Source organism: Prionailurus viverrinus, chromosome E2, assembly GCF_022837055.1.
Source record: "Prionailurus viverrinus isolate Anna chromosome E2, UM_Priviv_1.0, whole genome shotgun sequence".
Lineage (NCBI taxonomy): Eukaryota > Metazoa > Chordata > Mammalia > Carnivora > Felidae > Prionailurus > Prionailurus viverrinus.
The window spans coordinates 55,574,689-55,596,326 of NC_062575.1; the positions used below are offsets into that span (position 1 = coordinate 55,574,689).

Below are 21,638 nucleotides of genomic sequence, written 5' to 3' on the forward strand. Positions count from 1 at the left end.
GGCCCCTGAGAGAGGCCCTCCCTCTTCAACTCACACTTTCCACGCCTCTCACACTCCCCTTCCTCCCACCTCAGACTTCGGAAGAATGCATCAATCAGTAGCCTGATGAAACCCCTATGTTTCATCTTAGAAAACATAATTTACTCAAGGGGAGGATGCGTGGTCTGAGGTTAGAGCGGGAACTTCTTTCTGCGGCCATGTCGGGGACATAGTCACTAGTCGGCCGGCCTGGGTCTGCTCTTTCAGGGTGTCACAGGCTCTGTGCAGAGAGGGGGTGAGCTCCGCAGCGGCAGTTCCCCTTTTGCGAAATCGTGAGGCCTCGTGCTCCTCCCCAGCTTCCCGTGGGCCCCCCTCAGCCTCCCTCTGCCTTCCCTTCTTCACCCACAGGAAGCCCAGACATCTGTCTCTAAGATGTTGTTGCCTCTGCTGCTGCCCCTGTTGTGGGCAGGTGAGTGGGCGGAGGGGAGAGGGCCAGGCGGGCGGGGGCCGCTACTGACCCTCGATTCCCTGCAGGGTCCCAGGCTCAGGATCCCAGCTTCCAGCTGCGAGTGCGAGAGTCCGTGACGGTGCAGAAGGGCCTGTGTGTGTTTTGTGCATTCCAGTTTCTCTTACCCCCTGGTCCAATACAGTGACAGTGCCCCAGCTCACGGATACTGGTTTCGGGAAGGGGTCAGTATACACCGGGATGCTCCAGTGGCCACAAACAACCCCCGTCAACAATTGCAGCGGGAGACCCAGGGCCGATTCCACCTCCTTGGAAACCCCCGGGACTACAATTGCTTCCTGGACATCAGAGATGCACGGAGAAGTGACTTGGGGACATATGTCTTTAGGGTGGAGAGAGGGCCTTATTTGAGATATAGTTACACACAGACCCAGCGCTCTGTTTCAAGTGATGGGTAAGGTCCCAGGACAACCTGGGACGGGTTGGGGGTAACATATGTCAGGCCTCAGAGTCAGAAGCTGGACCAAATCCTGAGGCTTCTCTCAGGGCCACACTGTGGACCCACCTTCTGATCCCCGTGTCTCCCCATTTCCCCCCAGCCCTGACCCACACACCTGACATCCTCATCCCTAAGACCCTGGAGTCTGGACACACCTCAGTAACCTGACCCGCTCTGTGTCCTGAGCCTGTGAGCGGGGCACACCCCCCATCTTCTCTTGGACGTCAGCCTCCCTCACCTGCCTGGACCCCAGGACTCACCTCTCCTCAGTGCTCACTCTCACCCCACGGCTCCAGGACCATGGCACCAACGTCACCTGTCAGGTGAAGTTCCCTACAATTGGTGTGATGGTGGAAAGGACCGTCCAGCTCAATGTCACCTGTGAGTGTGGGGCCAGGACCACCTGGGTGCCTGAGGGGATGGGGGGCAGGAGGTCCAGGTCTGGGTGCTGATGTTGATGCTTTAGTCCTGGAGCCCTGGCTGAGTAGGGGACCTAGGAGGATTCAAGCCCTGTCTCTCCCGTGTTTCTGTGGCTTCTGGCGGTGGGGGGATGTCTACATGTATCTCACATCACCCCACCCCATTGAAGAGGGAAATCCCGTCCTTCCATCCTAGGTGCCACACAGAACCCATCATTCAGGGTCTGCCTGGGACACAGCACAGGTAGGAAGCAGCCTTCTCCCAGGCTGTAGGGACTTGGGCCTCTTCCAAGCTCAGGAAAGAGCTGGGTCCCTGCCTCATTTTGACTGACTCTGGGGACCAGGCACCCCTGTGGGTGAACCCAGTGGTCCCTCCTCCTCTCCAGCTCCCATGCCCTGTGAGCAGCTGTCCCCAATGGCCCCTCTCTCCCCCATTTCTGCTCTCCCCCCTGTTACCAGGAGAACCAGTAGAACAGGGCCACCTGGCCATCTGCCTCTCCAGGCACCTTATCATGCATCTCCTGATGACTCTTCCTGCTCTGTCTTTTATTTTCCCTAACAAGTACTTATTTAATACTTCTGTACAGGTAATATGTTCACATGGACAAGTATTCAGAATGCACAGCAGAATCTGTCCTCAGATACCCAGTCCCCTCCTGGCAAATGACCAGGGTCCGTGGGCTGCTCTGAGCATTGCTGTGTTTGCACTAAGGATATAGGGGCCCTTTGCTGTCAGTGGTACAGGCTGTCCTCCTTCTTATCCGTAACTGTGCAGTATTCCTTCACATGGATGGGTTCTGCTGCATGCATCTTCTACTAATGGAAAAATGCAGTGTCCATTTTATTCCACCAACAGAAAAACTGCAGTTGATCATCTTGTATCTCATTCCATGTATGTGTGCCTAGGTCTATGGGATAAATTCCTAGAACCAGAAGAGCAGGATCTTACGTTCTTTTTTTTTTTTTTTTTTTGAGAGAGAGAGAGAGAGAGACAAAGTGCGAGCAGGGGAGGGGCAGAGAGAGATAGAAAGACACGCAGAATCCGAAGCAGGCTCCAGGCTCTGAGCTGTCAGCACAGAGCCCAATGTGGGGCTTGAGCTCATGGACCGCAAGATCATGACCTGAGCCGAAGTCGGATGCCCAATTGACCGAGCCACCCAGGTGCCCCTTACGTTCTTTCTACTTTTGAGAGACGTGGCCAAGTTTTCTCCACAGAGGGTGGACAAGGTTATATTCCCAACAGCCGGGGTGAAAAGTATGTGTTTCCACCAACTCTGAATGGGGTGAAACTTTTTGATATTTGCCAGAACCAGGTGGGAACCAATCTCTCCATATGGTATTTTTATGGATATGCATTTTATGGATATGCATTATTATTTTTTTGAGGAAAAATTCACCTAAAAGGTAACTCTCCATTGCAGCCATTTTTAAGTGCACAATAGATGGCTTTTAGGATGTCCCAATGTTGTGCGACTATCACCACTGCCTGATTCCATCCACCCTGCATTGTCATCACCCCAAAGGGACACCCATACCTGTTAGGCAATGACCCTCGCATTCCCCCTCCTCCTGACCCCGGGAAATCACTAATCTGACTTCTGTCTCTGGTGATTTGCCTACTGTGGAATATGTCAACTAAATGAAATCCCCCAAAGCGTGGCCTTCGGTGTCTGGTTTCTTTCATTTTACAAAACCTTTCCAAGGATCACACATAGAACATGTATGAGTACTAATTCTCTTTTGTCGTTCTATTGTATGGATGTACTACATTCTGTTCTTCCATTTATGAGCTGATGGACATTTGGGTGGCTTCTTCTTGGGGCTATTAGAATGCTACTATGAACGTCAGAGGACATGTTGTTGAACACTGTTTTCCATTTCAGGAGTGTAAATACTAGGTCAAATGCATATGTTCAGGAGTGTAAATGCTAGGTCAAAAGGTGGTTTCTATGTCTTAACTTTCTGAGGATAATACCAGACTGTTTGCCACAGTGACAACACCATTTGACATTCCCACCAGCAGTGTGTGAGGCTTCCAGTTTCTAAATATTTTCACCAGTATTGTTATTTTCCTTTAAAAAATAATGATAGCCTACCAGTGGATGTGAAGGAGTACGTCAGTGCAGTCTGATTTGCATTTACGTAATGACTAATGATGTTCTTTTGTTTTGTTTTGTTTTTGTACATATTTGTCATATTTGTCATATGTATATCTTCTGTGCAGAACTTATTTAAGTCCTGTTCCTATTTTTATTTTATGTTATTATTTTTCAGTGTATTTTTGAATTTGCTACTGTAAAATGTTACATGTTATTTAAGAGAGTGATTATCCAACGCTGTTGTGGAGGAAAATCTCCTGGCAAATCTGTAAAATGTAGGTTGCTGGACCCCATTCCAGACATTTATTTATTTATTTATTTATTTATTTATTTATTATTTATTTATTATTTAAATTTAAATCCAAGTTAGTTAACATATGGTGTAATAATGGTGTCAGGAGTATATTTTGGGGTTCATCACTTGCATATAACACCCAGTGCTCATCCTAACAAGTGCCCTTCTTAATGCCCATCACCCATCTAGTCCATCCCCCAACCACCTCCCCTCCAGCACCCTCAGTATATTCTCTGTTTTTAAGAGTGTCTTATGGTTTTCCTCCCTCTCTGTTTTTGTTTTCTTTTTCCTTTCCTTCCCCTATGTTCATCTGTTGTGTTTCTTAAATTCCACATATGAGTGAAAAATACAATATCTTTCTCTGATTATTTTGCTTGGCATAATACACTCTAGTTCCACCCACGTTGTTGCAAACGTCGGTTTTAAATTCGGTTGTTTGTCTTTTTGTTGTTGAGTTGTAAGTGTTCTTTTTATGTGCTGGATACTACTCCCTTATCAGATCTATCATTGGTAATTTTTTTCTCCCACTCAATAAGTTGGCTTTTTACTTTCTCAATAGGGCTAATAGATGAATAAAAGGATTCATTTCGATGAAGTCCCACTTATGCATATTTTCCCATCCTACTGCTGGAAAGCCAGGGCACAGGGTGGGGTGAGGCCCAGGCACAGGTGGTCCCCCATCCAATGGTGCAAGAAGGACTTGAGAACCAATGTCAAGAATACTGCAAGGAGCAGAGGACTCAGGGTTGCAATCAAGCACATGAATTTGTCCTCATCCCATGTTCCTACAGGACAGTCAGGGTCCCTGACACGGTGGCTCTAGTAGCCACTGGGGAAATGACTGTCAAGACCCTGCTCTTCCTCCCCTGATTCATCATCCTCATGTAAGCACTGCCTAGGGGGAGGGGAAGCATGGGGAGGGTGGGGACATGTGGCTGAGTCTCAGACCCAGTGCAGGAGGGACTGAACAGGTCAGAGGGCAGGGCAGGGGGGAGGGCAACCAGTTGTGAGGATTCCACAGTGTCCAGGACAGGACGGGCTGTACCTGCTGTGCTCACGGCCGTCTATGGGGCCAGACCTGCACTCTCCCACCTCGTCTGCCCTCCAGCCCCTTAACTGGGAACCGGAGTGAATCAGTTGGCCCTGCATTCCCAGGACCAGACCGAAAGGTCCCGGTGTCTTCTCTCAGACTGAGATTCCTCAGGAAGGAGACAGCCAGGCCTGCAGGGGGTGTGGAGGAGGCCAATACCACCCCCAGTTAATCCCTCAGGTAAGTGATGTGGGCAGCCCACCACCCAACATCCCACCATCACCTCCTCCAGGATGGCCCCAGGATTGCTTCACTTAGCATGGCCGAGGCTGAGCTGCCACATTCCTCTTGAACCTTCATTTCCACTGGAATTCCCTCACATGGCTGGCATGGCCTCATCTTTAAGGCCAGAACTGGGGTGTGGTTCTCCACCGTGACCTCCCTCTCTTCTGCCTGATCCAACACATCACTCAGTCTTGTCCATCCTTCCTCCTGCTCATCCTCATGCTCGTCTCCTCCCCATCCTGACCCTGCTTGTTCCTGTTGTCTCTTCTCTAGGCCTCTAACCCATCTGCTTCCTCAACACAGGCCTCCAGATGGAGTCTCAGGACACCATTATTGTCCACTTCCTCCACAGTATGAAGAGCTACAATTCCTCTCCATGGCCAAGACCGAGGTGCAAACAGGCTACATTCGAAGACCTGGCATGGTCTGTTCCCTTCTGGGCTCCCCACCCAGATCCCTACCTCTCCCTGCATCTTGCAACTTCTCCACACCCAGCCACGTTAGAGATCTTTTGACTATAAGACTTTGCATGAGACTTTCCCCATTCCTGCATCTCCAAGTCCTGGTCACCTTCAGGCTCAGTAGTAGATGACACCCAGCTGTGTGTATGCACAAGTGTGTGTGTGAGAGTGAGAGTCTCATATGGTTTTGAGTGAAGTAATATTCAGCTATTTACAGACTCCTTCAACAAGTACTATTGACATACCACCTTGTAGGTGTCAGGGTGCATCCGTGAACATAGCAAAAAAAAAATCATTATAATCAAGAAGATGTCATTCTGTAGACAAGAAGGATAGAAATCAAAAGAAACAAAGAGGAAATAATACAGAGCACACTGGGTAGAAAATGTTTTTGGAGAGAAACCATGTAGACTGAGCGGCACGTGACATATTGGGGAGCATGATCTACAACCAAGAGTAGGAGGAGGTGACATTTGAGCAAAGACTTGAGGCAGTGACAAGGCAGGTTCTGTGTTTGCTTAAGAGAAAATTACTCCAAGAAAATGGAAAAGAAGGCACAGTGAGTGTAAGAGCTCTGACGTGGGAGCTGGCTTGGTGTTTCACTGGAAACAAGTGGCCAAGATTGAGAGCACAGGAGCGTCAGGTGGGGATGCTGGGAGGATGGTGCAGACCCCGTGGGTGTGCAGACCTCATAGGGGAAGAGACCCAGAGGGGGTGGACACCCAGTGGGGGTGCAGACCATGTGAGCCTTGCTGAAAATGCAACAATCTGAAGCCTTTGAGGAGAGCAGAGATATGATAGAACTTTCCTTTTAATAGGATCCCTGTGGTTGCTCTGCTCGGGACTGGCCTGAATGGGCCCATGACAGCACAACAGAGATGGGGAAGGGAAATGATGCCTACTGCAGACAGGAAGTGATGTTGGCTCGAACCAAAGAGAGTGGGCATTTATTTTGGACACATTATGAGGATGAAACAAACAGGATTTTGTTTCTGAGATAATGGGTGTGGTGTGTGGGGGAAAAAGAGAGAGCCAAGAAGGGTCTGGAGAGGGAGGGTTGTTCTCTGTGTTTCTCTGCATTGCTCCTGGAGAGGGCGTCTCCGACTTCCCTCCTGTATCAGCCTCTGAGGGGCGTTGTCACAAAGGACACACTCTCAGTGTCTTAAAACAAAGGAAATGTAATCAATCCCTCAAAGGAGGCCAGAAAGCTGTGTAAGGAATGAAGCACATTTCTTCCCTCTGCCCTGCTAAGTTCTCCCCTGGGACCTGTAACACAGGACAGGTGAAGGACAGGAAAGCATGAAAGTGTATTTAATATGAGATTTATGTGGCACAGGAGCCCTCATAAGGAAATGAAGACCCAAATAAATGGTTAAATCTCAGTGGTTTTTTAAAGATAGATCTGATGAAGAGTGGAAACTCAGGGCCACACCCAGAAGAACAGAGTTTGAGCTGTGGGTAGTAACAGAGGGCTTGGCAAGGCCATCTTTTCATCTGTCTTTTGTCCATCTGTCTTCAGAGATGCGATGCTCCTTTCCTCCGGGTAGAGGGAGGGCACCTCTCAGTGAGACCCACTGCAGGGGAAGGTCACAAAGTCCTTCCTCAACTGCCATTTTTTTTTTTTAGCTTTTTGGGGTCATTTTATTTTATTTATTTTATTTATTTTTCAATATATGAAGTTTATTGTCAAATTGGTTTCCATACTCAACTGCCATTTTTAAAATTCTTTCAGTCTGAAAGGGTCATTATGCCCAAGGGACACAACTTGGGGTACTGTATTCTGAACCCCAGAATCCCAATTCAGTTTTGCTGAACAGAAATCAGGACTGGTTGGGCTCCACACCCTCCTGAGGCTCAAGGTGAGACTCCTCCTGCTTCTTCTGGGTGATGGTGGCTGCTGGCTTCCTTAATCTGTGGTGTCACTGTTCCACTCAGGGTTTCTCTGGTCATGTTGCCTCATGCTTCTCTGTGTGTAGCAGGTCATCCTCTGCTTCCCATTTAGAAGGACACTGTGATAGGTTTAGGGCCCAACCCAGATAATCTAGGACGATCTCCAAGTCCATATCTCTAACTTCATCACATCTGCAAAGACCCTGTTTCCTTGTAAGGTAACATCTACAGGTTTCAGGGATTAAGACAGAGGTTACTTTGGGGACATTGTTCAGTCCACAGCACTGATCAAGTGATTTTTGCACCCCTAAATGCCTCCATTGGTCCCCAGACTTCCTTTACTTTGTTCCTCCATGACCTGATACACTAGTGGGTCACCACAGGCATGGCACACATCTTGGGGACCAGGAACCTGCTGTTCTGTAAAAGCCACTCTTAACAGAGCTAAAAGAGAAGTGACAGACAGAGAGAAAATACCTACAAACATATATCTGATGAATGAGTTGTATCCAGTATATACCAAGGACTCTCAAAACCAAACAATGAGTAAACAAACAAAACCTAACTGTGTAAAAAAATAGAGAGAAACGAAACAACCCTGTTTACAAATTGACAAAGGATTTGAATAGTTTTTTTCACAAAGTGTACAAATGACCACTAAGTGCATGAAAAGATGGTCAAAATCTAATATCAGCCAAATGCAGATTACAACCACACAGTGATGGTATCATAAAAAACAACGCAAAACAAAACCCAGGAAATCACAAGTGTTGGCAAGGATGCAGAGAATGTGGAAGTCCTGTGTTTTGCTCTTGAGATTATAAAGGGTGCATTGGCTGTGGAATTCAGTATGGCAGTTCCTCAAAAAATTAAAAATTGAAGGTCACGATCTCGCAGTCCGTGAGTTCGAGCCCCGCATCGGGCTCTGGGCTGATGGCTCAGAGCCTGGAGCCTGTTTCCAATTCTGTGTCTCCCTCTCTCTCTGCCCCTCCCCCGTTCATGCTCTGTCTCTCTCTGTCCCAAAAATAAATAAACGTTGAAAAAAAAAATTTTTTTTAAATAAAAAAAAAAAAATTGAGGGGCGCCTGGGTGGCTCAGTCGGTTAAGCGTCAGACTTCAGCTCAGGTCACAATCTCGCGGTCCATGAGTTCGAGCCCCGCGTCGGGCTCTGGGCTGATGGTTCAGAGCCTGGAGCCTGCTTCCGATTCTGTGTCTCCCTCTCTCTCTGCCCCTCCCCCATTCATGCTCTGTCTCTCTCTGTCTCAAAAATAAATAAACGTTAAAAAAAATTTTTTTTTAAATTAAAAATTGAATTACCATAGGAGATAGGAACCTCATGTCTGAGTATATGCACAAAAGCTCAAAATCAGGTACTTGAGTAGATATTTCTACATCCATGTTCATAGCAGCATGATTCATGACAGTGAAAACGGCGGAAACAACCCAAGGGGCTAACAACAGATAAACACAAAAACAAAAGGAGGAATATTACACAGTCTTAAAAAGAATGAACGTTTGACACATTCTACAATGTGGATTGAGGACATTACTGTGAGTGAAATAAGCCAGTCACAAAAGGACAAATACTGTATGATTCCATTACCCCAAGTATCTAGAGAGCTCAAGTTTACAGACAGAAAATACAACGATGGCTGTGAAGGTCAGGAGATGGGTGGGGGAATGGAGGCTTATTAATTTAACAGGCACAAAATGTCACATTGGGATGATGAAAAAGGTTGTAGAGGTGGATGGTGGTGGTGGTGGTCGCCCTACAATGCCCCTGACCTAAACAATTAAAATGGTCAAAAGGGTAGAGGTTCTGTTATGCATATTTTGCTTCAGTAAAAACAAAGCAGCCAAAGATTCGATCAACCACTTCACCAAAGAAGGAAAATGGATGGAGAATGAGCACATGAAAACATGCCCAGCATCACCTGTCCTTAGGAAATCACAGATTAGAACCAGGATGAGATACCATTGCACCCCTCTTACAAAGGCTAAAGAATCCAAATGAAAATAAGAGAAAAATCCTGGTACTATCCAATACAAAAGAGAGTGTGGAGCAACCAGGACCTACCACACACATTGCTGGTGGAAACACCAAATGGTACAGCCACTGTGGAGAACAGTTTGGCAATCGTGTCTCAGTCAAACCTACACCAAATGTGGGACTGAGGACCTAATGCCTAGATATTTACCCAGGAGAAACAAAAACACGTTCCCACAAAACCTGCATGTGAATGTTGACAGTTATTTTATTCATAGTCACCCCAAAACAGGAAACAACCCCAATGGTCTCCCAGGGGTTAGTGTATGCAAGATTGTACAAATTATTAGCATGCATACTCAACAATATGGAGGACCTTCTAATGCATTAGGCCAAATGAATGAAGCCAGACTCTTGCATGATTCTGTTTCTATGACATTCTGTAAACAGCAAAATAAGAGGGATGGAGAACAGACCAGCATTTTTGCAGAGGTTGTGGGAGGAGGGAGGACTTGGCCACCAAGCGACAGGAGGAAAGAAGATCTTGGGGAATGGCACTCTTCAGTACCTTGACTGTGGTTATGGTTACATAATTCTATATATCAGTCAAATTTCACAGAATTGTACATGTTAACAGGTGAATTTCACTATGTCTAAAATTAAAATGCATTGAGAATTAAAGAGGCCCCTGGGTAGCCAGTCGGTTAAGTGTTCAACTCTCGATTTCGACTCAGGTCATGATCTCACAGTTACTGAGCTCGAGGCCCACATCAGGCTCTTCGCTGACCTGGTAGAGCCTGCTTGAGATTCTCTCTCTCTCTCTTTTTCTCTCTGCCCTTTCCCTGCACACACACTCTCTCTCTTAAAAATAAATAAACAAAAAAGAATTAAAAAACACAAGATACACTAAACTTCTGCAAAATTGCTAAAATTTTTAAAAGGCTGACAATACCAAATATTAACAAGAATGCGGAAGTACCAGAATTCTGAAATATTGTGGATAGAAGTAGTAAAGGTTAAAACCATTATGGAGAGTAGTGTAGCAATTCCTGCTAGTGTGAGACACGCAGTTACTCTTTGACCTAATCATGACATTTTGGGGAGGGACTCTTTTTTTCTCTTTTAGCAGTTTTCATGTCTATTTTGTTATTGAAGTATAGTTGACACACATTGTTAATGTCAGTCTCACAAATATCCTTCTTTTATATACTCAAGGGGGTGTTTTATATATATACATATATACACATATATATGTATATACACATATATGTGTGTATATACATATATATATAGTTTATATAGTATATAAACACGTCCATAAAAAGGTTTTACCTTCCTATTCATAGCCCAAACTTGAAAATCTGAAATGTCTATCAATAGGTGAATAAATAAAAGATTACAGTATACCCATGAATGGCATAATACATAGTAATAAATGCATTATGAACTATAAATACGACTTGGATCAATTTCAAAATTATTGTGCTGAGTGAGAGAATACAGAAGACACAAAGTGTACATTTCTAGGAAATTCTCAAATTAGCAAAATTAATTCACCATGAGGGGAACAGATCAATGGTTACCTGGGGCTGGAGATGGCTTGATGAGCTGCACAGAGGTGCCAGAAACCCAGTTGAGATGGTGGTTACGTTCACGTCCTGATTGTGGAGGTATACGTTTGTCAGGATTCATAGAAAGGCACACTTCAAGTAGTTACATTCTGTCTTATAAAAAGCACAAAGTTCATTAAAGAAACATAATGAGAACTCGCAGATCTTCCCAATCCATGAAAATGGTATAACTTTCTTTACTGTAAAACCAACTGCATTGGCTTCTCCATTATGTGCCACAATCGTACATTTTTAATAATCCAGAATAAGGTATGATTTCACTTATTGGAGACTCAATTCCTCACTTATCAGATAAGGTGCAAAAGTGTCTCTATGGTAGTAATGTTTATGGAACATATATTTAGATACTATTGTGTTTTGAAGATTTTACAAATGGTTGACGGCAAATGCTATTATATACGCATATTGTAAATAGAGACATCAAGGATTTGCCAGATGTATACTCCACAGAGTGAGATGGAAAAATACATGAACAGAACCTAAAATTTTAATTGCAGCCGTATATTCATGCCACTCATGTTTTCTGGAATATTATGTGTTTTGAGCCAATTTCACCTTGAGAATCAGATTTTTTACATGACGGGAAATGCTAATCTGTATGATGAACAAACATATTTCTTCAGTCCACAAATGACTGTATAGACAGCATTCATGGAAAAGAATGTCCACTGGCTCATGAACTTGTGTTCTCCCTTTTGTTTGACGTGAAGACGCTACATGGTTTTCCGTTTGGAGATACCACTGAAACTTCATGAATCAGCATAATAGAAGCAAAAAAAAAAAAAATGGACTCATCCTTGAATATTTAGAAAATAACCGGCAGTAGGCCAGCAGAGACATTGCAAAGTCACACATGCCTGCAGCTGTGAACCTAACAGGGACAAAGTGAAAGCACAGCGTATCTGCAGAGGAAGTGGCGCCTTGGGTGGGGTCCCTGTTGCAGGATGGACCAGGTCAGCCCCATGTGTCTTGTCTTCAGGTCCCCCAACACAGATGTTCACCAAGTATTTGGAGAATCAATCAGTGAATCAATGAAGGAATCCTGCCTTCACCTCACCGTGGCCCCCTTCTTTTCTTATGCCCCAGATGCTCACACACCTAAAGAATCCTCCACCTTGCAGGAATGACCACTCGGTCCAGACGAGGCTCTGACCCTCCAGCTGTAGACAAGAGTTGATTAGGGGCGCCTGGGTGGCGCAGTCGGTTGAGCGTCCGACTTCAGCCAGGTCACGATCTCGCGGCCCGTGAGTTCGAGCCCCACGTCGGGCTCTGGGCTGATGGCTCAGAGCCTGGAGCCTGTTTCCGATTCTGTGTCTCCCTCTCTCTCTGCCCCTCCCCCGTTCATGCTCTGTCTCTCTCTGTCCCAAAAATAAATAAACGTTGAAAAAAAATTAAAAAAAAAAAGAGTTGATTAGCTCCTTGGTGTAGACCATGCTGCTCAGACAATCACCTCAGATGGGAGGATCTTAGGAGACTCACTGTGTCCCATGCCTCATATGCTCTCAGAGGTCCTGGTCCAGGCTCCAGTGGTGGAGGGAAGAGTGGAGATGGGGGGCAGGATACAGGGTTCTGTTCTTGGTCTCTCCTCCCTGGTTGGGTCTCCCGGGTCTTGGACTGGGAGTGCGGGGGTCACAGGCTCTGTGCAGAGAGGGGGTGAGCTCCGCAGTGGCAGTTCCCCTTTTGTGAAATCGTGAGACCTCATGCTCCTCCCCAGCTTCCCCTGGGTCCTCCTCAGCTTCCCTCCCTCTGCCTTCCCTTCTCCTTCACCCACAGAAAGCCCAGACACCCTCTGTCTCTAGATGCTGCTGCCACCGCTGCTGCTGCTCCTGCTATGGGCAGGTGAGTGGGCGGAGGGGAGAGGGAAGCTGGGGACTGCCGCTGACCCTGCCTTCTCCACAGGGTCCCAGGCTCAGGATGAGAGATACTGGCTGCAAGTGCAGGAGTCGCTGACAGTGCAGGAGGGCCTGTGTGTATACGTGCCCTGCAAATTCTCCAAGCCCACGAGCTACTTGACTAACCCTGTTCATGGCTACTGGTTCCGGGGAAGGGCCCACATATATTTGGATGCTCCAGTGGCCACAAACAACCCAGATCGAAAAGTACAGAAGGAGACCCAGGACCGATTCCGCCTCCTTGGAGACCCTCGGGACCACGACTGCTCCCTGGACATCAGAGATGCACAGAGAAGGGACTCCGGGACGTACGTCTTTAGGGTGGAGACAGGGATTAATATAAGGTATAGTTACAGACAGAATCAGCTCTCTGTGCGTGTGGCAGGTAAGGAGCACACTGCAGGGGAGGCCACAGGGGAAGGATAGGGGTCCCAGGACAACCTTGACCGAAGCCTGAGGCTTCTTTCAGGGCAGCACCTCAGACCCTGTTTCTGATCCCTGTGTCTCCCCCTGTCCTCATCAGCCCTCACCCACACACCTGACATCCTCATCCCTGAGACCTTGGAGTGTGGACACCCCAGGAACCTGACCTGCTCTGTGCCCTGGGCCTGTGAGCGGGGCACGCCCCCCATCTTCTACTGGATATCAGCGGCCCTCACCTCCCTGGGCCCCAGGACCCACCTCTCCTCAGTGCTCACCCTCACCCCACGGCCCCAGGACCATGGTACCAACCTCACCTGTCAGGTGAAGTTCCCTGCAGCTGGTGTGATGGTGGAAAGGACCGTCCAGCTCAATGTCACCTGTGAGTGTAGGACCAGGATGACCTGGGTGCCTGAGGGGGTGAGGGGCATGAAATCCAGGTTCTGGATGCTGGTGCTTTAGTCCTGGAGGCCTGGCTGAGGAGGGGACCTCGAATGACTCAAGTCCTGTCCCTCCTGTGTTTCTGTGGCTTCTGGGGGTGGGAGGATGTCCACATGCATCTCACATCACCCTTCCTCGCTAAAGAGGGAAATCCTGTCCTCCCATCCTAGGTGCCACACAGAACTCGACAGCTGATGTCTGCCTAGTGGATGACAAAGGTGGGAAGAAGCCTCCTGTCCATGGAGCACTGACTAGCAGTTTCTTTCAGAGCGGGACTTTCAGAGTCAGTGGGTAGATGTGTGGTGGGCTGTAGTTAGACATGAGAAACCCCCTCAGCCCTCCTCTCTCATCCCCTCCCACTCTGGTCTTGCCAGGGTGACCTGCTATTTTCTCCCCACCATCTTGAGTATACTCTTTATCTTCCTCCAGTCATTGAAGGCCTTGGGGCATTTTTAGGAGACTTTATTTTTAGAGGGGGGGAGTTTTAGGTTCATAACAAAATTGAGCTGAAGGTAGAGAGATTTCCCCCAAGCCCCTGCTTTTGTATGCATAGCCTCTCCACTATCTGTGTCCCCCACCAGAGAATACCTTTGTCACAATCAAACCTACATGTAATTGCCTTTATCACCGAAAGTCCATAGTTGACATTAGGGTTCATTCTTGGTGTTGTGCATTCTATGAGTTGGACAATTTATAATGACATGTATCCATCTAGTGGTATCGTGCAGAGTAGTTTCACTGTCCCCAGATGTCTCCGGGACATTTTTTGACTGTGAATCCTCAGCTCTCACCTTGACCTCTCTCTGAGCCCAGTCTTTCCCTCACTGTTCTATTCCCATTGGCAGTGACATCTGGTTCCCACCTGGACAGTGAGCTCCTTTTGGACTCTTTCAGTGCCCACCAAATGGTTGACAGGTGGTGCCCAGAGACACATCCCTCACCCTGAGTGTGTTGGGCTCACAGTATATATACTTGGCTGCTTCCACCCACTTCTGGAAGCATAAGAGACCACCTTTGGCCCTGAGACAGGGTCAGTGGAGGCCAGGAGAGGAGATTCAAACAGCTTCCCTGGAGAGAAGGAAGGACAAGATCTTTCCACATCCCACAGAGACATATGCTGTGTGCATACGTCTCTCTCTCTGGCATGCCCACGGGGCCCAGAGCCCCACGATCCTGCTGCAGACAGATCTGGGATCTGTTGCAGAGAAGAACCTGGGTCCTAGAAAAAATAGTAGTAGCTGAACAGGAGTGTGAGGGCTACATGGTATCACACAGACCATGTCCTTCTGGTGGAGGCTGAGGTCCTACAGTGGGTGGGAGACCCTCAGGGCTGAACCCTGGATGGGAGGGGACGAGTACCCCTCTCAGTATGCTGGAGTTGTCAAGATTGGAGTTGACCCCAAGTGTCTTGCTTGTCAAGATTGGAGTTGACCCCAAGTGCCTCTGTCTACAGGGAACCTGGAGACCAGGGCAGGAGTGGTTAAAGGTGCCATTTGGGGAGCTGGTGTCACCACGTTGCTTGCTCTCTGCCTCTGCCTCATCTTCTTTGGGTGAGCTGTGTTGATGTGGGTGAGAGGGGAAGAAGCGGGACCTGCAGGGGTTGTGAGGCCCTACAGCAAGGGCGAAAGGTGCAGTCATGGTAAGAATCCAGCTGATACCATTGGGCCAAGCATGAGTTTGTTCCCAGCCTTGGTCCCAGAAGTCCAGGAGCCGGGGCACCTTGTTACAAAGTCTTGATATGAAGGCTTCTGGGCTCACTCCACTGTTGACCTGCCATAGTAGCTCACTCCAGCCTCAAGAGAGTGACCCTATGTCAGAGACCCTGGTTCTCTCATCAGAGTGAAGACCTGTAGGAAGACAGCATCCCGGAGAGCAGCGGGCGTGGATGGCATCCACTCAGTTGTAGGGCCAGCTCCCCTGGTGAGTGATGTGGGCATCCTGGTGTGCAGATTCTCCTCTACATCTCCTGGGGTGGCGCACAGCCATGCTCCATTCAGCACATCCAGAAATGAAGTCATCACCTTCCTGCTTAGTTGAAAATGTAGGTTTTATTATTCAGTGTCTGAGGCCAACAGATCAAGGGGTGATTGCCACTGAAAAGGCACTCTGTTACTCAAGTTCCCAGGAAGAAGGACACATGATCACATACAAGACCACATGGACAGGGTTGAGGTCAGCCAAGAGGCAGAGGGGGCATAGAGAGACACAGATGGGAGCCTTTATTGGAGTTTCCACTGGAAAGGCATGCTGAGAAGGGGTAAGTAAGTTTAAGATTGGCTAGTTTGAATCATTTCAGCAAGCTCTGGGGTGTTGGGGCCATCCCTAGTTGCTTGGTACTTGGCCCTGGGGTGATTAGGCAGAAGAATAGTGACCCAGAATGTAAGAGCTGGATAAAGGAGGGTTTGGGTGTGAGATTTGGATGGATTGGTTTGCATATGAAAGAGATGCTTGCAAGGCAAGTCCTTTAACATCTCTAGAGATTGGCTAGTCCTGGCAGGGGCAGTTCCTCTAGGATTAGCAAGGCCCCAGATGCCAAAGCATCACAAACATATGGTTAATACGCTCCTAAACATACTCTTCCTGCTGATCACTCACCTCCCTGATGGCACCTGTGTCCCTAATACCCTGCCAGCGACCCAACCCTGTCCCGCCCCAACCCTGCACTTCTCACACCAATGTGCTGCAGGGTGTGCAGGCCTGTGCTTCTCCTCAGTACAGCATAATGCATCCATTCCCTTTGAGCTGAGCTCCCCTCTTAGTCCTCACCCTGCTGCAGCCCTCCCCGCTTCTCCTCCCTGGCATGTTAGCATCACCTCCAGGCAGAACCCTTGTCCCACATGACCAAGTTTGAAAAGCACTGCGTCTCCACACTGCTGCAAGTCGGCTGCCCATACAACTTGGTATGAGATTTGGGGCAGGAAACCCAAGGTCCCCTTCAATGCTTCTGTCTCTCCGACACCAGTCTGCTCACTCGCCTCAAGCATAGCGAGCGTTTTGCATCTCAGAATCATTGCTCCGCTGTGCTCACCCTCTCATGTGTCTATGTCAATCTGCCCTAGTCCTGCTCATCTCCAAGCTCTAATTTTCATTTATTCATTTAAAACTCTAAGGTGGACACCACTGAGGTTTCTGAGTACATGATCTGCAATCACCTTGCCTTCATTCATTCCTTTTGCAAATATCTTCCACTTGTCGATTGTTCTGCATACTTGGGAAATATCTCTGTTTTTACAAATATGTATGTTACAAATATAAAATGTCCCTGCTGTCAAGGACTTACATTTGCTGAGGGGTGTGTGTGTGGAGAAAACAGTGAACATATAGGTAGTGAAAATATGCAAGAAATTGTCAGGAAATAGTGCTATGGAGGGGCATTAGATGGAAGAATGAGAGGTGTCAGTCCTGGCACTGGAGTCTTTGAGAAGACACCCACAGGAAGTGAGGGAGCACAGCGTGAACCCTGAGAGAATCACTATGGCTCTAAACAAGGTTTGGGGGTCCTGAGGTTGGGGCATGCCTGGTGTGTGGGGAAAACAGCAAGTTGGACAGTGTGTTTGAACGAGCTGTGTGGGAGGGGGGCAGTGGGTAACAATGGGTAGGAAATGAAGATGGAGAGAGGCATGGGGGCTGCAGACATTACAAGGCCCTGCAGTTCACCATAATTACCTTTGTATTTTGAGAAGGGTGATAACGTAACGGAAAACCACACAGAACTACTACTCATCCAAAATACCTAACTTCTAACTCTTTTGGTCTCTAAATGTGTGTGTGGTTTTCACCACACCAAATAATTCTCTCTGACACCATCTGGAGGTCCTACTGTACAACTCAACTCAATTCTGACACTATCTATCTGGAGCTAGCATCACATCCCACAGATAAGGGCTCAGCCCATAAGACAGCCCCACCGCCCTTAAGACACCAACCGCAAGCTCAAGTTGTCACTTGTGCTTCTAACCAACTGGCTATAAATCAGGTGTTCCCACGACCCCCTTCCTCGGTTTCAATTACTTTGTCAGAGAGGCCCACAGAACTCAGGAAAGCATTTTATTTACTGTGTACCAGTTTATTATAAAAGTATATGATGAAGGATACAGATGAACATCCAGATAGAAGAGATGTGTGGAGCTCCCAAGTTATTTCCAGGTATGCCACCCTCCACGTATTCACCAACCCAGAAGCTCCCTAACCACCACCCCCATACTATTAGGATTTTTATGGACATAGACATGATTGATCATTACCTCTATTTCCCACCCCTCTCCCCTTCCTGGGGGATGAGGACATGGGGCTGGAAGTTCCAAGCTTCTAACCGCAGCTTTGTATTTCTGTGACCAGCCTCCATCCAGGAGCCAACCAAGATTTGCATCATTAGAACAAAAGACACTGCTGTTGTCCAGGAAATCCCAAGGGAGTTAGGAACTCTGTGTCAAGAACCAGGGTCAAAGACCAAACATTAGACCAGAAGATGCTCCTAGCACTCTTATCCCTTAGGAAATTTAAAAGGGTCTTAGGAAATCTGTGCAGGAACCAAGGGCAGATCTCTCTCTCTCTCTCTCTCCCTCTCTCTCTCTGTCTGTCTTCTGATACACATTTATCTTTTATTATTTCACAGACATGAACTGATGCTCATTTTAATGGGATCGCTCTGTCTGCTGTGCTGAGAATACCTATATCAGGCTAGGAAAAGAGGACACCAAATAAGGAAGAAACTCAAGTAATCCAGGCAAGAGATAATGTAGGCTCCCATAACAAGATACTGTAGACTGAGTGTCTTAAACTACAGAAACATATATTTTGTTATGCTGGAAGTCCAAGATCAAGGTGATGGCAGGGTTAGTTTCTCCTGAAAACTCTCCCCTTGGCTTGCAGATTACTACCTTCTCTCTATGTCCTCACGTGGCCTTTTCTCTATGCACACACATCTCCAGGGTCTCTTCTTCTTATGAGGGCGTAAGTCATTTTGGGCCCTATCTTAATGACCTCACTTAAACCTAATTACTTTTTTAAAAGCCCCATCCCCAAATACAGCGCACTGGGTGTTAGAGTTTCAACATATAAATCCAAGGAGACACAATTCAGTCCATAAGACATAGTCCAATGGGTAACAATGATGAATCAGGATTTGCTAATGGAATGGTAGAGTATGTGTGTGATGTGAGCAGAGATAGTTCACTGCCTCCACCACATGGATGTGATAAATGCCAAAAATGACTCCACAGATGACATAAATATCCACAGGTGTCCATGCATGTCCAGACATGTTAATAGATGTCATAAATACCCATAGATGCCCATACATGTCCATAGATACCAAAGATGACTCCGATGTGGTTGCCTTGAGCAACATAAATAATTGAACCACCAATTCCTGAAATTGCCATCTCTGCGGGAGTATATTTCTCAGGGGGGTTCAAACTTTATTTTGGTTACTATAAGCTTCAGGTGCCTCTGAGATGTCCAAATGAAGAAGACAAGTTAGATGTCAAGGGTCTGGAGCTCAGGAGAGGGGTCCAGGTAGGAGGCACAGAGATCTGGGGAGCATACACATCAAGGTCTGATAGGGGATGAAGCCACAAGGAAGAGAAGAGGTCCACAGACAGAGCCCCGGGAGAGACAGGGCTACAAGGTGAAAACAAGAAGAAGACCACTGAGAAAAAAAAAGAAATGACAAAAAGAGTGTAGATTTGGGTCCTGGTAGCCAAAGGGAGATGAAGTTTCAAGGAGAAGAGAACGCTTATTTGTTTCAAATGGTAGTAATCCCAGTAAGATCAGTTCTGAGAAATGACCATTTAAATTTAGCACATGGTATCACAGTTAATCTTGAGAAAAGCATATCTGGTTGCCCAGTGGAGGAAGTTTTCTTGATTGGAATGAGTTCAAGAGAAAATGGGAGGAGAGGAAGTGCAAATGCTCTTGAGAAATGTTGCCATAAATCTTGAGAAATTAATCTGCATTGTAGAAGTATGGTCATACTTCTACATCCCTTGGAACCTTCTGGGTGATAGGAGCATCTTTTGTTCTAACAAAGTGACTCTGGGTGGGCTTCTGGATGAGCAGATCAGAAGAAAGATCAAGCCATGATTAGAAGCTCAGTATTTTCATCCCCACTCCCCATTATCCAGAGAGGGGAGAGATGTTAGAAATGAAATTAGTGATCCATCATGTCTATATGATGAAGTCTCCATTAACATCCCAAAAGTATGGAGTTCAAGGAACTTCCAAGTTGGAATCTTCCAACACGGAGATGCTAGGAGTACACCTGGAGAGGGTGTGGAAGCTCCTGCCACTCCCCACCCCCACCCCCACCTCACCCTAGGAACCTCTTCCATTTGGATGTTCATCTGTGTCTTTTATCACATCCTTTTATAATAAGCTGGTAAACAACAAACTGCTTTCCTGAGTTCTATGAGCCACTCTAGCAAATTAATGAAATCTGAAATAGGTGTTATGGCAACCACGAATTTATAGCCAGTTGGTCAGAAGCACGGGTTACAACCTCGACTTCCTATTGGCAGGTGAATTGGGGGTGAGGTTAGCCTTGTAAGACTGAGCCCTTAATGTGTGGGATCCGGCATTATCTCTGGGTAGGGAGTGTCAGAATTGAAGTGAACTGCAGGCCACTTGGCTGGTGTTGGAGAATTGCTTGCTGTGGGGAAAACCCCACAAATCTGGTGTCAGAAGTGTTGTGGATGTAGGTAACAGTGTGAGAACAAAGGAGACATACCCAGAAGAAAAGTCAACTTTTCATAAACACTCTCCTGTGTGTCCCGTGCCAGAATGACCAGGATTGAGTTCATGATCAACAGATGTGTGGCCTTGGGTAGCACCTAACCTCTCTGACAATTAGTTTCTCTCTATGTAAACTATTTTCTGCATAGGTCTGAGTGAGTGCTCAGTAAAATTTGAAAGCAATCAATAGTGTTATATTTGCTAAATAAGAAATGTTTGATAAAAGAGTGGAAGAAAGCAATGTTCTATCGAATCAAATTCACTTCATGGACCCTCTCTGCCTTCTCACCTTACCCCCACCCCCACCCCAAGAGCCCTGCTCTGAGCCCTTCTTTGCTCTCCACACAGGGTTACCAGCAGGAGTCTGAGCCAGAACTCCCTGCTGAGCCCACAAGCTCTGCAGGGGTGCCCCCCACCTTGGAAATGGAGGAGGAGCTGCATTATGCCTCCATCAGCTTTCACAAGATGAAGGAGAACACCTGCACAGAATATTCAGAGGTCAATACAAAGTGACGAACCACCTGGATCAAACAGCCTCAGAGGGAGCGTCCATATCCTCTAGGAAGGGGGACCCAAAGGCTGGTTCTTGGAGACTTAACATCCCCATAGGCAATGGACTTATAAACTACTATATGTGAGTTTCTTGCTGTATTGGAACTAAGGCTTTGCAATCAGAGAGGCCTGGCATGGATTCAAGGCTCTTTCATTTATTAGCACTATGATGTCAGGCAAGCCACCTTACTCCTCCATGTCTCGGTTTTCTGCTTTACAAAATGGATGTAAGGGCTTCCAGGAGGATTAAAGTGCATATGGAAAACACACAGCACAAATCCTGCTGCGTTGTGAGACTTTGGTGCACATTGGTTCTTTCCCCCTTGGACAGAAAGGTGTCAGTGACATTTCACTTAGAGGCTGGATATGTTCTGTCCCGGACACCACATCAGCAATGAGTCAGCCTCACTCTGTACTTGAAATCCTCCCATGTGGCAATCATTTTGCAATGTACACATATATCAAATCATTACATCGTACACTTTAAATTTACACAATGTAGGGGCACCTGGATGGCTCAGTCGGTTAAGCGTCTGACTTCGGCTCAGGTCATGATCTCA

General features: G+C 47.0%; 1 protein-coding gene and 1 pseudogene across 6 annotated transcripts; both read left to right on the top strand.

Annotated features, from left to right (window-relative positions):
• The first annotated feature begins 317 nt into the window (after nucleotides 1-317).
• On the top strand, nucleotides 318-5,353 carry LOC125152592 (myeloid cell surface antigen CD33-like; annotated as a pseudogene).
• Nucleotides 5,354-12,724: 7,371 nt separating this feature from the next.
• LOC125152945 (myeloid cell surface antigen CD33-like) lies at nucleotides 12,725-21,638 on the top strand. 6 transcript variants are annotated; one of them, XM_047835623.1, is made up of 7 exons: nucleotides 12,725-12,880; nucleotides 12,941-13,318; nucleotides 13,457-13,735; nucleotides 13,965-14,012; nucleotides 15,248-15,344; nucleotides 15,633-15,714; nucleotides 20,875-21,638. In XM_047835623.1, exons 1-7 carry the CDS (start codon nucleotides 12,841-12,843, stop codon nucleotides 21,037-21,039), a joined length of 1,089 nt encoding a protein of 362 aa, XP_047691579.1. In that variant the 5' UTR covers nucleotides 12,725-12,840; the 3' UTR covers nucleotides 21,040-21,638. The 6 variants fall into 6 exon arrangements, 3 of the variants coding, with proteins under 3 accessions (XP_047691579.1, XP_047691577.1, XP_047691578.1); XR_007147365.1 differs by adding an exon at nucleotides 15,913-16,051 and having other exon boundaries at nucleotides 12,826-13,318; nucleotides 20,875-21,017; XR_007147367.1 differs by adding an exon at nucleotides 18,410-18,520 and having other exon boundaries at nucleotides 12,826-13,318; nucleotides 20,875-20,890.

Coding starts and splice junctions, on each gene's coding strand:
- LOC125152945 (XM_047835621.1), top strand. CDS start 12,841: ATGCTGCTGCCACCGCTGCTGCTGCTCCTGCTATGGGCAGGTGAGTGG. Junction 14,013..15,247: donor CTGCCTAGTGGATGACAAAG/GTGGGAAGAAGC, acceptor CTCTGTCTACAG/GGAACCTGGAGACCAGGGCA. Junction 15,715..20,874: donor TTGTAGGGCCAGCTCCCCTG/GTGAGTGATGTG, acceptor CTCTCCACACAG/GGTTACCAGCAGGAGTCTGA.